The sequence below is a fragment of the Pongo pygmaeus genome, chromosome 7 (assembly GCF_028885625.2).
Source record: "Pongo pygmaeus isolate AG05252 chromosome 7, NHGRI_mPonPyg2-v2.0_pri, whole genome shotgun sequence".
In the NCBI taxonomy this organism is placed as follows: Eukaryota; Metazoa; Chordata; class Mammalia; order Primates; family Hominidae; genus Pongo; species Pongo pygmaeus.
This window is the reverse complement of record NC_072380.2, coordinates 29,252,050-29,267,558: the sequence shown is the minus strand read 5'-3', so window position 1 is coordinate 29,267,558 and position 15,509 is coordinate 29,252,050. Positions and strand designations below refer to the sequence as shown.

General features: G+C 39.6%; 1 protein-coding gene across 4 annotated transcripts in view; it reads left to right on the top strand.

Moving 5' to 3' along the window:
* KIF13B (kinesin family member 13B) overlaps positions 1–15,509 on the top strand; it is a 200,931-nt gene that overhangs the window by 119,224 nt on the left and 66,198 nt on the right. For all 4 annotated transcript variants that reach the window (XM_054499490.2, XM_054499489.2, XM_054499488.2 and 1 more), the window contains exons 19-24: positions 1,390–1,536; positions 3,052–3,201; positions 3,478–3,606; positions 8,972–9,142; positions 10,700–10,857; positions 12,479–12,611. In XM_054499490.2, coding sequence (XP_054355465.2) covers positions 1,390–1,536; positions 3,052–3,201; positions 3,478–3,606; positions 8,972–9,142; positions 10,700–10,857; positions 12,479–12,611 — 888 coding nt within the window. The remainder of the gene's footprint in view (positions 1–1,389; positions 1,537–3,051; positions 3,202–3,477; positions 3,607–8,971; positions 9,143–10,699; positions 10,858–12,478; positions 12,612–15,509) is intronic.

The window sequence follows — 15,509 nt, the reverse complement described above, 5'->3', positions numbered from 1 at the left end:
GGGGTTTCACCATATTAGCCAGGCTGGTCTCAAACTCTTGACCTTGTGATCTGCCCGCCTTGGCCTCCCAAAGTGCTGGGATTACAGGCGTGAGCCACCGCACCTGGCCACACATTACTATTTTAAAGTGAACAACTCAGTGGCATTTGGCACAGTAATGTGGTGTGAGCACCGCCTCTGTCTAGTTCTGTATGATCTTAATAAGAAACCCAAACAATGCATATTTGGAAACTGGTATCATTAATTGCTTCCACATGGGTGAATCGGGGACTTTTCAGTTTACTCTTTCAAGTGTTTCATGTTTTATACCCCATGAAGATGCCATCCATTACAATAAAACAGAATTCACCCTCTGAGAGATAAAGGGACGTTTCTTCCCCATACACCGCAGCAAACTTTCCCTCTCTCCCCATTGATATGTTGTGGTCATATGGTGACCTGAATAAAACAGTTTTATTTCAACTTGCTGTTAAATGTGGTCTTTTGGGTTTTAAACTTAAAATCATTTCCAACTACGGTCAAAATTTAAATGTGGTGGCTCATGCCTATAATCCCTGTGCTTTGGGAGGCCGAGGCAGGAAGATCACTTGAGGCCAGGAGTTCCAGACCAGCCTTGGCCATATAGCAAGACCCTGTCTCTGTGCAAAACAAACAAAATTGGCTGGGTGTATTGGCGTGCACCCGTGGTCCTAACTACTTGGGAGGCTGAGGCAGGAGTATCACTGGAGCCCAGGAGTTTGAGGCTGCAGTGAGCTATGACGTGCCACTGCACTCTAGCCTGGGTGACAGAGTGAGATGCTGTCTCTTTACACACACACACACACACACACGCACACACACATATATTTATTTATTTTTGAGAGTCTCATACTGTCACCTAGGCTGGAGTGCAGTGGCAAGACTTCAGCTCACTGCAACCTCTGCCTCCTGGGTTCAAGCAATTCTTGTGCTTCAGCCTCCCAAGTAGCTGGCATTACAGGCACGTGCCACCACACCCGGCTAATTTTTGTATTTTTAGTAGAGAGGGGTTTCACCATGTTGGCCAGGCTGGTCTTGAACTCCTGACCTCAAGTTATCCACCTGCCTTGGCCTCCCAAAGTGCTGGGATTACAGGTATGAACCACCATGCCCAGCAACTCCCCACAAAAAATTTTTAATGTAAGTTTATACTTAAAGTGAAGTTTATAAATAGATTTTGGTTGCACTTGGGTATGAAGGTATTATGTTATAGCTAGTAAGACTTTTGGGAAGCTTTGTAATCAACAGATTAAAGGATGATTGCCATTTGAGTTTTGATGTAATGACATTTGACTGATGGGGGTGGAATTTTCAGCTTTGACTTCCCCGCTGCCTGTGTGTTTCTCACAGTCATTCTTACTCTTTTTGCAGCGAGGCTCTCTTCTGAGTGAGCCTGCAATCCAGGTGAGAAGAAAAGGAAAAGGAAAGCAGATTTGGTCTTTGGAAAAACTGGACAACAGGCTGTTGGATATGAGAGACCTTTATCAGGAGTGGAAAGAGTGTGAAGAAGATAACCCAGTAAGTTATTTAATTGGTAATTATGAAAGGAGCCAAGCTGGAATGAGCCTATCCATTTCAGGGGAAAATTGTTCTTTTTCCAAAATTATAATCCTGTTTCTGGAGTAAGGTTTATTTTAATCCCCTAAATTGTTTAGCAAATTAACAATTTTAATAATCTCTCTTTCTGGTATCTTCTTTTTTCTCATTTCTGTCTTTTAGATTTCTAGCAGAATTCTCCACTTTCCATTCTGACTTCTGTTGGTGTGCGGGTGTCTGTCTCCTGGGCTTTCTGGGAACCTCTTTAGGACAGAGGCCAGGCCTCATTATTTGTCTCTCCTCCCATTGCTCAACCCGTTTAACCTTGCAGATAATAAACCTACAATGTATGTTTTGTAAGTTGAACATCAGTGGTATCTTAATATTTACACTACGAGGAGCATTTTTGAAGAAGTTTTGATCATAACATAGATGCCATAAATCTATACATTGGTACTGTCCTCAACTTGCGGGTTTTCTTACTTAGATCAGCTGTGTACTCATATGTATTTAAAATAGAAATGCATATTACGTATGTCTGAACATATTTTCATTACTGTTAGACCTGTTTCCACATAGAGTTGTTTACTTCCTTTGCCTTTTGTTTTGTAAAAATGATTTTTCCAGATTGTCATCAATAAAAATGTTTCTTATAGTTAGGTGACGTTTTTGCTTAAAACATGTTTGTCTCTTTGGTACCCTCTCCTATTTCAACTTAGAAATAAAACAACAATAATAAATACGAAAGAGCCACTCCCATAAGGCCTCACCTTTCTTTTTTTTTTTTTCAGACAGAGTCTCTCTGTCACCCAGGCTGGAGTGCAGTGGCACGATCTTGGCTCACTGCATCCTCTGCCTCCTGGGTTCAAGTGATTTTCCTGCCTCACCCTCCCGAGTAGCTGGGATTACAGGCGCCCACCACCGCACCTGGCTAATTTTTGTATTTTTAGTAGAGATGGGATTTCACCATGTTGGGCAGGCTGATCTCAAACTCTTGACCTCAGGTGATCCACCTGCCTTGGCCTCCCAAAGTGCTGGGATTATAGGTGTGAGGGCTCACCTTTTATTAGCAGCAGTTGTATCTGATGACTTGCTAGGAACAAGCAGAGCAGATAAGAATTACTGTCTTCCCCAAAAGAAAGGTGTCGTTTAGCACACTCTACTTCTTTTTCTGGTCAACATATGTTGTTTATTTTGTGGCAAGATTTCCATGTAAAGGAGAATAGCTGATAAAAGTAATGACCTGTTACTGGGATTGCTCTGTCATGGGTGGAGGATGCTGACCTCCATTGTGAATGGGAATGAGGAAGAGTGTGTGTGGGAGTAATACAGTGCTTTGCTTTAGCGAAAACTTTAGAATGTTTTACTCTAAGAAATACAAGAGTCAGGATGATGAAAGTTAAGTTTAATGACCTAGAGTGCATCAAAAAGCAGTAGGTTGAATGCATTTATTGTAAATGATTTTTCTGAAGTTGTATGTTCTCAATCTCTTTACAGGTAATACGATCGTACTTCAAACGTGCTGATCCATTCTATGATGAGCAGGAAAATCACAGTCTCATTGGGGTGGCCAATGTCTTCCTCGAGTCCCTTTTCTATGATGTGAAGTTACAATATGCTGTTCCCATCATCAACCAGAAAGGAGAGGTTGGTTTTCTCTTCATGCCTTGTTTCCTGTAGAGAATAGTTTAAGGAACAAGAGGGTGGTGATGGGATATTGTTGCTATTTTTTGTCAGTAACGTATCTTATTAATACCTTGTGTTTCCAAGGACTCTGAGGGCAGAGTAACTGTCAGAGACTAGGCCTCTAAATTCCCATACACCATTAACCTGACAACTTGACTGTAAAAGAGAAGAGAGGTCATCTCAAGGGAGCACGAACCAAATCTGGAGAAATGTTTCTGCCTTCCCTCATTGCTGCAGGTGGCAGGTCGGCTGCATGTGGAGGTGATGCGAATCAGTGGTGATGTTGGGGAAAGGATCGCAGGAGGCGATGAGGTGGCGGAGGTCTCCTTTGAGAAGGAGACCCAGGAGAACAAACTGGTGTGCATGGTAAGTCCCAGCTTCATCCTAGTATTACGTTGATACAAAAGTCATTGCAGTTTTTGCCATTACTTTTAATGGCAAAAATCACAATTACTTTTGCACCAACCTAATAGCTGATTTTGAGAACTGCAGGTCTTTAGATGGTAAGTATTATGTTCCTTTTCTAATTTTGGAAGTAGAGCAGAGCCTCCCCCACTCATGATAATGCAAAATCGCCTCCTCCATTTCCAAACACCCGCTAGTGAGCCAGACCTGCTGGTGGCTGAGAATCCCTGCAGGAACCAGTTCTTATAAAAAGAAGGTGCTGGGGGACAGGAAGTCAGCGAGGGGCGTAGGTGCAATGTACAAGTGAGAAGGAGGTGAGGTGAAGCGAAGAAAGCCTAAAGCTGACTCTTAATTCATAGCTCATCCTAGAACCAGTCCTCTTTCCCAGTAAACATGTCTAGAATTGAAGCTGATGTTGAAGGAAGTAAGTTACGTGTCAGCCACAAGGTAGCGGGAAGTTGGAGCTGTTGGAGTCGGGCTGCTTTCTGTAAGACTTCGCGTATATTGAGAGGGCTTCTGGTGTTTCCGTTACTTCACTAGGGAGGGGGAGGAATCTTAATTCACAGAAGGGTTCATTTTTATTGTATTGTACTTGATTTCAGAGCAGCTCCTTTGAGTCATGTGATGATCAGAGATGGAGACATAGGGTTGCTGACCCCACAATGGCCCATTTTAAAGGTGATGGACTAGTAAATGCAACTCGCAAATATCACCTTCTGCTATTAAAGTAAAATAACATACAAGGGCACTTCTCACTTGGGAAATTTATCCTTATTAGTGAAAAGTAGTACATTCTGAGTTATATGGGCTTCCTAAAATGAGGTTAAAATACCATGTTTTTTAATGGAAGATCTCAAACATACATAAAAGTAGTGAGAAATGCGTTACCAATCTCCATTCACCTTTGCTCCACAATTACCACCTGTGGTCAACCTTGTTTCATTCATACACTCAGCTACTTCTGTGCTGCCCCCCTCCCTTAGCACCCCAGGTGCACCCCAGCATCATATCTTATCTGTAAATAGTTCAGTGTGTGTCTCCAAAAGATGAGTCCTTAAACCAATATAACCATAATTGTCAAAATTAGTAATCTGTCAAAAATTAATAATTTCTTAATATCATAAAATCGTCAGTTTCCTTAATTATCTCGGTTGGTGTGTCTCTTGGTCTGTTTCAGTCTTTAGGCCCCGGTATGCTCCTGCTCTCTGACTCGCTCGCTTTCTCTTTGCCTCTCTTACCACACCTGCAATTCATTTATTGTAGAAACTGGGTTGTTGACCTGCAGTTTCCCATAATCTGGGTTCTGCTGATTGGTGTCACTTAGCGTGTTAAGATGCATTTGCTGAAAATTGGTAGTTAGGTATACAGGTGTTACCTGGGGGAGGGAGGCAGCCAAGGTGTTTCGTAAGTGGTGGCCTGCGTTCTTCTATCAAGAGCCACATCTTGTCTAGTTGTTTGTCTTTGAGGGATGATCAGCCACTGATGATTCTTAACCTAGATGCATCATTTTGTTAGGAGTTACAAAAGAATGGTGCTATAATTCTATTGTCATTTCATTTTTCTCCAGAGAAAATCTTCCTATTACCAACTGTTTTGCTCTACAGAGATAATTTGTATAGAAAAGGAAGGATAAATGCTCCATCTCTCCCTTTATTTACAATTTTTATTTATTTATTTTATTTTTGAGACAGAGTCTCGCTCTGTCACCCAGGCTGGAGTACAGTGGTGTGATGTCAGCTCACTGCAACCTCCACCTCCTGGGTTCAAGCGATTGTCCCGCCTCAGCCTTCTAGGTAGCTGTGCCACCATGCCCAGCTAATTTTTGTATTTTTAGTAGAGACAGGGTTTCGCTATCTTGGCCAGGCTGGTCTTGAACTCCTGGCCTCAAGTGATCCACCTGCCTCAACCTCTCGAAGTGCTAGGATTACAGGTGTGAGCCACCATATCTGGACTAATTTTTAAAATAATGAATTGGTTTTCCAAAATGTGACAAGTTAGTTTTTTTGTCCTTAGTCTTAACAGCATGATTATGAACTCTTGGACTTAACCGTATTTGGTGTGTGTCTATCTGTTGCATTCACTACTTGTATTTAAACACAAATGTTCCCATCTTTGGCCAGTGGGAGCCACTTCAGTTGGCCCTTGAGTCCTGTTGTCATAACTCTAACCTTCCTGGACTGGGGTAGCTTTTTTGTTTTCCGGTGTGATGAATATTCCAATCTCATCTTGTGTATTTCCTGTCCCAGACCTGGAATCAGCCATTTCTCCAAGGAACCTGCTTCCTTTCAGTGGAAGTGGTTTTTAGAGACCATATACTGGCATGTAATGGCCTTTTATGTAAAAAGGACAAGGACAAATAAGCTATATGACAATAAATAGAACACTGGTAGAAAAACAAAAGAAACCAGCCTGGAGAGAGTTAAGATATCATCGGTGATGAGTATAATTAGCCCCCAAAGAAGTCTGGATTTGTTTTTTTGTAACAAGGCTATATATACATATTAACATCTTCATATTTTCACTGATATGAAGTAAAGTTTGTATATTTAAAACCTGGGCGCAGCATCAGTGCCTGCAGACATTCCTGGGCTCCTCTGTCTTGAACAGCTGCAAGTTGAAGTCTGTGATATTCTGACACCTTGTGGTGATTTTAGTTTTTGTGTGCAAAAACTTTTTTGAAAACCCCACAAAACCCAAACAGCCTGTGTTCATTTCTTATGGCTGACAGTCTTCATTCCTGGCAGTTGCATTCCTGAGAGGTTGCCTGTAGACGAGAGTTCAGCATATTAAATCTTGTTTCTTGTCTATTTTAACATTAAAATTGTGATTAATTTTGAATGGTAAAAAAAGGTTTTCAGATGGAATTTAGTCACTAAGAAGTATGTATTGAACATGTATCTACTCAATACCTGTCACAGGGCCAGGTGCGGTGGCTCATGTCTGTAATCCCAGCACTTTGGGAGGCTGAGGCGGGCAGATCACAAGGTCAGGAGATCGAGACCACCCTGGCTAACATGGTGAAACCCTGTCTCTACTAAAAATACAAAAAAATTAGCCGGGCGTGGTGGTGGGCGCCTTTAGTCCCAGCTACTCGGGAGGCTGAGGCAGGAGAATGGCGTGAACTTGGGAGGTGGAGCTTGCAGTGAGCCAAGATCGTACCACTGCACTCCAGCTTGGGCAACAGAGTGAGACTCCATCTCAAAAAAAAAAAAAAAAAAAAAAAATACTTGTTACAGGTCTCTTTCATTTCATTTCATTGGTGTGGTAAGTCTCACCCCTGTAGAGTAAGGTAGCTACTGATATTCCTATTTCACCTAGGAGAAAACGAAGCCTAAGAAAACTAAGAATTTAAGTAATTTGAGCCAGCACACAAGCTGATAAGTGGGTGAGATTTATTTATTTTAATTAATTAGTTAATTAATTTATTTATTTTTGAGACGGAGTTTTGCTCTTGTTGCCCGGGCTAGAGTGCAATGGCATGATCTCAACTCACTGCAACCTCCGCCTCCTCCCGGATTCAAGTGATTCTCCTGTCTCAGTCTCCTGAGTAGCTGGGATTACAGGCACGTGCTACCACGTCTGGCTAATTTTTTGTGTGTTTAGTAGAGATGGGGTTTCTCCATGTTGGTCGGGCTGGTCTTGAACTCCCGACCTCAGGTGATCTGCCCACCTCGGCCTCCCAAAGTGCTGGGATTACAGGAGTGAGCCACCACGCCCGGCCGAGATATTTATTCTATTTATTTTATGTAACTCCAATATCTTGTAATCTTCCCAAATGCCATATTGCCACGTCTTAAATAATATAAATATTTAAAAACACTTAATGAGAAAATGATGGTTTTTAAAAACTTTGTGGAAAAATTAATTGTGGAGTATTGTTTGCTCAGTTTGGTTTGGAGGAATAAAATATCTCAGCCAATCTGTCTTTCATAGCCTGTCAGGAAGTAGCTATCTAGGTGTTTCAAACTCCTGTTGATATCACAGAAAAGATGAATTATAATGGGTTCCTGTTTGTTGCTCACCATTATATGTCTAGTATGGAAGAAAATAAAATTATCTGGTTTGTGTAATTTTGTGTGTCATCAATACTTCTTGAAATGTGTTTTTGCTTGTTTGTTTCCTTGTTTGTTTTTTGAGACAGAGTCTCTGTCACCCAGACTAGAGGGCAGTGGTGTGATCCCTGCTCACTGCAACCTCCATCTCCTGGGTTGAAGCGATTCTCGTGTCTGAGCCTCCGGGAGTGGCTGGGACTACAGGCATGTGCCACCACATCGGGCTAATTTTTGTACTAAAATTAGTACCTCTACTAAAATTAGTACCGCTACTAAAAATCAAAAAAATTAGCTGGGCATGGTGACACACACCTGTAGTCCTAGCTCCTTGGGAGGCTGAGGCTGGAGGATCGCCTGAACCCTTAAAATTGAGGCTGCAGTTAGCCATGATTGTGCCACTCACTCCAGCCTGGGCAACACAGCAAGACCCTGTCTCAAAAATCAGTCTAATGCTGCCCACCAAAAGAAATATTAAGAATATTTGGCTGCTTAGAAACTGTTATGGGCATTTCTTCTGGGGCCTTTGGGTCTGATTAGACATGTATCTCCAGTTGCACTTTGTTACGACCGCACCCTGCCCTCCTGGTCCGGAGCACGCTTCCTTTGATACGCCTTCCCCCCAAATCTGCATAGAGAAGGCTTTCCGTAAATGCTGCAGAAAATGGTCAACATTCACCATCTTCACTTCCCTTCCTTCTCCCCCCACATCTTTAAATTATACATTTCTGGTGCTTTTAAGTTCTCCCAAACAATGTTGTATAGTATTGTGTAACATTTTCAGTTGAGAACCTTGTTCCTCTTTAAACTTTAAAATATCAAATCCATGTTTTGCTCTTTCCTTGATATTTGTTGTTTCTTGGCACATATACCGATTTTGTTCTTCATTCACTGTGCCTGACAATCTTGTTCTGTTCTATGGCATTTCCATGGTTAGCCAAGTTCATATCATTGAAGAGTGCTGATGTTTGAGATCTTTCTTCATCTGAATTAACGAAGATGATGATTCTTATATTCTGAGAAACTAACATTTAAATGTTCTTAGACTTTACAACGTCCACCTCTGTAGTCAAGGTCCTTGTAACCCTGTGTCCAGCCTCTCACTAAATATAGTAATTGCTACCACTATTTCCCAGATGCAGAAGTCCAGTATCAGGGTGAATGGGATTTGGCCAACATAAACATCATAAGCACCTAAGTTAGTGACAGAGCCTGCAACTCTGAGTGCTTGTTGGAACCCTCAGATTTCAAAACACAGAGCCTTCTTCTTCCTTCAGGTTAAAATCCTCCAAGCTACTGGGTTGCCACAGCATCTGTCCCACTTTGTGTTCTGCAAATACAGCTTCTGGGATCAGCAGGAGCCGGTGATTGTCGCTCCTGAAGTGGACACCTCCTCCTCTTCCGTCAGCAAGGAGCCGCACTGCATGGTTGTCTTTGATCATTGCAATGTGAGTTTGTTTTCCAGAGTAGGTCAGCATTTAGATTACTCATGTAAAAACAAAACAGAAAATGAACCTTGTTTCTTTGACTAAATGTGCCATTATATGTCTTGGAGCAGTTTCTGTAGAGTGTGGGGATTGAGTAAAAAGTGTCAATGCATCTATACTCCTCCACAACCCAAAGGTAACTTTTGCATGAGAAACAAAACACATATGTATGTATATATGTATATTCTTCTCCAAAGAAAATCTATGTCCTGTATTAGGTTACTGAAGAAATTATCTAAAACAGTTAAGAAACTTGTGTTTTAGAGAAAGTGAACATAGGTAACAGAGAAGAACTAACTTTATTGAGCATTGAATGCTCTGTGAAGCTCTTTGTTATTCCTTCATTTGGATCCTCACCGTAGTTATCTTTGTTGATAGTGCATTTTTTTGTGTTTGTTTTGTTTTGTTTTGAGACAGAGTCTCTGTCACCCAGGCTGGAGTGCAGTGGCACGATCTTGGCTCACTGCAACCCCTGCCTCCTGGGTTCAAGCGATTCTCCTGCCTCAGCCTCCCAAGTAGCTGGGATTACAGGTGCTTGCCACCATGCCCGGCTAACTTTTTTGTATTTTTAGTAGAGACAAGGTTTCACCATGTTGGCCAAGCTGGTTTCAAACTCCTGACCTCAAATGATTGGCCCACCTCAGCCTCCCAAAGTGCTGGGATTACAGGCATGAGCCACCACACCCAGCCAACAGTGCGTTTTTTGTTTGTTTTTTCCCAGCTGAAAACACAAACAAATTAGAGAGGTCATTTTGCCCAAAGTAGTTCTTCACTGGTTTGTCCATGGCTGGTGACCAGCAAAATGTGGACTACTGGGTCCCCAAGTCTTTCTTGCTCCTGCACCACACTTGATCCATTTCATCTCTTTCAAGAGAGAGGCCTCTTTCTAATCCGTTTAAAACCAAAATACTTCACTACATTAAAGATAGAGAGAGGGAGACAACAACAGAGATAGGAGATTCTGTGATTTCTTTAATAAACTGTTTTAGAGCTAAATCCTAATTGCAATATGCTATCTTATAAAGATGGACAGGCTGGCAGAATTTTCACAAATTAGGTCTTTTTTTGGTCCTAATGATTTTATTTCCTTATTCTCCTAATAGAGATAGTTAACTTTCTAAAAAGTGGGAAAAAATGTTTTTGCAACACACTACCTTATTGCATATAACTTTTATATCAACACATTATAGATCAGTGTTGTAACACTTTATACAATTATGCTTTTAAAAATAGCTCCCAAAATATTGCTAACAAAATAGAATGCAATGGTGGTCTTACATACTAGACTTTCGATCTGAAAAGTTAAAAAAAAATTCAGATTTATAGTTATGTTTAAAGTCAAGAACCTTTTGCCATCTGAGCATTCATTATGGGTTTTAGATGATAGTTCTGTATAACTAAAACATTCCGTTTTCTATTTTTTTCCCCTGGTATAATTAAGTATGTGATGCCTGGTATAAACAATCATAAGATTACCAGAAAGAGTTTGCTCTTCTGTAATTAGCTATTGTGTTTTAGGAGTTTTCTGTTAACATCACTGAAGACTTTATCGAGCATCTTTCCGAAGGAGCATTGGCAATTGAAGTATATGGACATAAAATAAACGATCCCCGGAAAAACCCCGCCCTGTGGGATTTGGGAATCATCCAAGCAAAGACACGTAGTCTTCGGGACAGGTGAATATTAGATGTTCATCTGATTCCATTTATATATATGTAATTTTTTTTTTTTTTTTTTGAGACAGTCTCATTCACTCTGTCACCCAGGCTGGAGTGCAGTGGCACGATCTTGGCTCACTGCAGCCTCTGCCTCCTGGGAGTAAGCAATTCTCTTGCCCCAGCCTCCCGAGTAGCTGGGATTATAGGCATGCACACCACGCCTGGCTAATTTTTGTATTTTTGGTAAAGACGGGGTTTCACCATATTGGCCAGGCTGGTCTTGAACTCCTGACCTCAAGTGATCCACCCACCTCACCCTCCCAAAGTGCCGAGATTACAGGCGTGAGCCACCGTGCCTGGCTAGATTCCATTTATAATTTTTAAAAATTGCTAGAGATTAGTACTGCCATTTATAGAGGTTACTATTTTCTGAGGATGACCAGTGTTCCCTGAAGGGGTGGCAGTGTCTCCAGGGTATTAATCACACAATTAAACTTCCTTAGGGAAGTGGACTGCAGAGAATGATGGAAGAAAGTTCAATTTGCAGCTGGTTAAGAAGAAACAGTGAAATGAATTTTGGAGAATAGTGACTTAACGTTATGAATTACTTTTAATTAATCAGCTGTAGAGAGGATGGATCAAGATTCACTCTAGTGTTGTCTTTAGCTCATAGCTCTGAGTGGCATCAGTGTTGGAAAGAGGTAGGCTTCTTTGTGGACTTAAAAGGAAGCATTAAAAGGGATTGACTGAAATTGAATATGTTTGTGCTTTTCATCTAATTATAGATGAAAACAGATTTTCTTTTTTGCATTTAGATAGTTTAGCAAATACTAAATTAGAAAGTGACATTTGAGATTTTTTTCTTGATTCTCTTACTGACCTGAGAAAAATACTTGGCACATCACTGAAGCATATGGCACTACCTTTGTCTACAAAAAGACGACCCCTGTATTTGCTTTTTTTTTTCTTTTTTTTTTAAATAGTTTCAAATTATTTTAGATTCGGGGGTACATGTGCAGGTTGTTTACTTGGTTATATTGTGTGATGCTGACCTTTGGGGTATGATTGATCCTGTCACTGAGGTAGTGAGCATAGTACCCAGTAGGTAGTTTTTCAACCCTTGCTCACTTCCCTGCTCCCCAACTCCTGGGAGTCTCCAATGTCTGTTGTTGCCATCTTTTTGTCTGTGAATACCCAGTGTTTAGCTCCCACTTATAAGCAAGAACATGGGGTTTTTGCTTTTCTATTTCTGCATTAATTTGCTTAGGATAATAGCCTCGAGCTGTATCCAAGTTGCTGCAAGGGATATGATTTTGTTGTATTTTTTATGGCTGTGTACTTGCTGCTTCAGTACATCTGATTAGAATTTCCAATTTTTGGGTAACGACTTTGAAATAGATTTGTCATTACATCTTTTTGAACAAAGGAGCCATTTCTAGTTCTGATACTGTGAGTTTAACTTTGCTTTCCATTATTCTTGCCAGTATGTACATGCATGGTACTTACTGAACTACAGATCATTCTGAATTACTCTGTTTGGAGGTCATTTTCATTGTTAATTCTTATGTGTGTAGGACCCTAAGCTGCCTGTAATGAAATAGAAATGTATGATTTTCCAAGAACTTCGCCTATTTCGTAGATGGAGTGAAGTGACCAGGAAATTGGAATTCTGGGTTCAAATCTTGGAACAGAATGAGAATGGTGAATACTGCCCTGTAGAAGTGATTTCTGCAAAGGATGTCCCAACAGGAGGAATTTTCCAGCTCCAGCAGGTAACAAGATTGTGAATGTTTATATTAGATTCTTTGGTGCCAGAAAGCTTAATATTGGCTTCTTTTTAGCAGAAATGTTGGCAATAATGAAATCTCGACTGGCCAAGTCCATTTTTTACATCAAAATTCTCCTATCTCGTGTCACAAGTATTGCTATTAAATTTTTTTTCTTTTAATAAAGTAGAGACACAGGGATCTTGCTTTGTTGCCCAGGCTGGTCTTGAACTCCTAGGCTCAAGCAATCCTCCCACCTTGGCCTTCCAAAGTGTTGGAATTATGGGTGTGAGCCACTGCTCTCAGCCAAATATTGCTATTTGTAATATTTTAAAAACCAGTTCTGTTAGTGTTAGGTAAGAAAAAGATAAATTTTAAAGGAAAACTTAGAATTTATTTGTGGGACATAAACCAAACATATCAAACAGCTTTAGAACATTTAGGAAGACAAGGAGAAGCTATGTGACATGCCAGAAATAATAAGCATTCAGACTGTAAAATGCCTGGGCTCAATTCTGGCTCTCTAGTGTCCTAGCTGTCTATCCCTGAGCAAGTTCAATAACCTCTCTCCTTCGCCTGTTATGTAGACATGATGATAACACCACCTTCATAGGATTAGTATGAGGATTGAGAGACATGCATGTTTAAAGCACAGGGCCTGACATGCCAGGTGTTAAGTACACGCAGCTGGGTAGATACGCATGCCAGAATCCACAGAGCAGAGAAGTGGCAGTGGCCACTTAACCCCACATGCATCCGCAGAGTCTGTGCTGTCAACTAACAGTGAGAGGGAAATTTTTAATTTAATTTGTATACAGGATTTGGAATTTTTTTTTTTTTTTGCTATACTTTAATGCATTGTTTAGGAGACTGCCATATTCTATGAGTTTCCATACTTGAAAACAGTAGTAAAATACTAGAATCGCTCTAGAAAATGAGCGTAGAAAGCATTCAAAGCAAAATAGAGAAAATTAAAGGAAAGAGAACATTTGCTTACATGTTTAAGTTTCCGAATGTTTTAAGAGGAGGATGATGATAAACACTTGTTCTCTGACCCCAGCAAATAAATTTCAGCAAAGTGAAAGGAGATTAGTTTAAATTAAAGCATGTGTTATACACATAAAATAGAATTCTTAAGGGTGTGAAGAACATCTTTTTCTGGGCATCTGTTAAAAAAATATATATATCTTCTTCGAAGCCTTAGAAATTCATCTACTGGATGGCAAGACTGGATAATTTTCTGTGATTTGGTGTAAATTGGATATTTAAGTATTTGTCATACTTCTGACACACTTCACTAAAAGTGTTCAAAGAAATGTTGGTTTATCAGGAAAGGGCTTTTTGAAGGTTATGCCTCTTTACCTTGATGCTGAAAAAATCATGCAAGTTCTGAAAGGATTTTTCTTATATGATGGCAAAAACGGCAATTACTTTTGCACCAACTTAATGGCAAGAATAAAGACACAGAGGCCATAAATTAGGTCCATTTGGATAGAAAGTCATGTGGAGAAAGAGCTGGAAAACAGGAAGACAAGAGGTTGCAGAAGCTTGTGGCAGCTGGTTTCGGAGGGCCTTGAATGCTAGGCTCATTTGAGTGTAATATGTTTGAAAATTGGGTTGTATTGTTCTTGAACAGGAAGGTGGCAGAGGACAACTGATTAGCTTTAACCATGTGAAATGTGCTGTTTTTGTAGAAATAAATGGTCAAATATCAGCAGTGACAAGAAGTTCTGTCTAATAGTTTAAGTGTACTTTTAAACATTTTTCTGTGGAACAGTAAACCATTGCCAGATCCTTTCTCTCCTTTTCTTCCCTCTCCTTAGGAATCTTCCCTTAAAGTGCACACTTCACCCTTCACATTTAGGCACAGATTCACAATAGATCACTTTGGAAAGTGCTTAAGCAAGCTAAGCAAATAAAAGGTAGCTAATTGAAATGACAAAACTGTTTAGGCTATTAAAATATTTTCTTTAGGACTTTTCCCAGAAAATATCTGAGGCTTAGTCCTTGGTGATATTAAATCAGAAAACATCTGTATCCCAACCACTCAAATGGAGCTTGATAGGATCAGTGGTTGCCTGAGCTGATTTTCCTGATCATGCAGAGCTCTTGGGAACTAAAATCTGATGGAAGAGGGCAAGAGTAATTGACTTGCAGTTGAACATTTAAATTCCATTTTTCAAATGCTATTTTACATTTCTAAAATTTATAAACCAAGTTTGAAGTCAGTAATTTGGGAATACTGTGAATTCTCTTTTAAAATATTACTTCATTGTAAATATATACCAAGTCTCACATAATAAACAGTCTAAACAATCATATTTGCTGATTATTTTTTATAATTATATAATATACTTATATTTATATTAATGATATATACTGCTATATCAGTAAATTATATTTTATATATTATATATACAAATTACATAATATATTTACTGATATATTTACTGATACTTTTTTTATATTTCCTGATTTTATATTTATATTTACTGGTACTATAACGTCATATGTTTTTCTACAGTAATACTTTAACAACTGTATAGTGTTTCATTGTATGTTTCACAGTTTGAAGTTATTATGTTGTATAAAACAAATAATAAAGTTATTGAATGTATAAAATATTATACATTCAATTTGTGTCTAATTTTTTGTTCTTAAAAGTCCTTAAGATTTTTTGTGTATATGTATGATTATTTACTTAGCTGTCTAGAAAGTTGAATTGCTGGGTTAAAGGAACTTATATTTTTAAGTCAAATTGCCTTCAGAAAACTTGGACCGATTGAAATTCCCACTTACAGTGTATGAAATTGTTTCATAAATGTAGGGCATTGGAAATTCCTCTTTTAAAATATAATTGCCAATTTAGGGAATGAAAATACAGGTGTATCATGCTTTAATTTA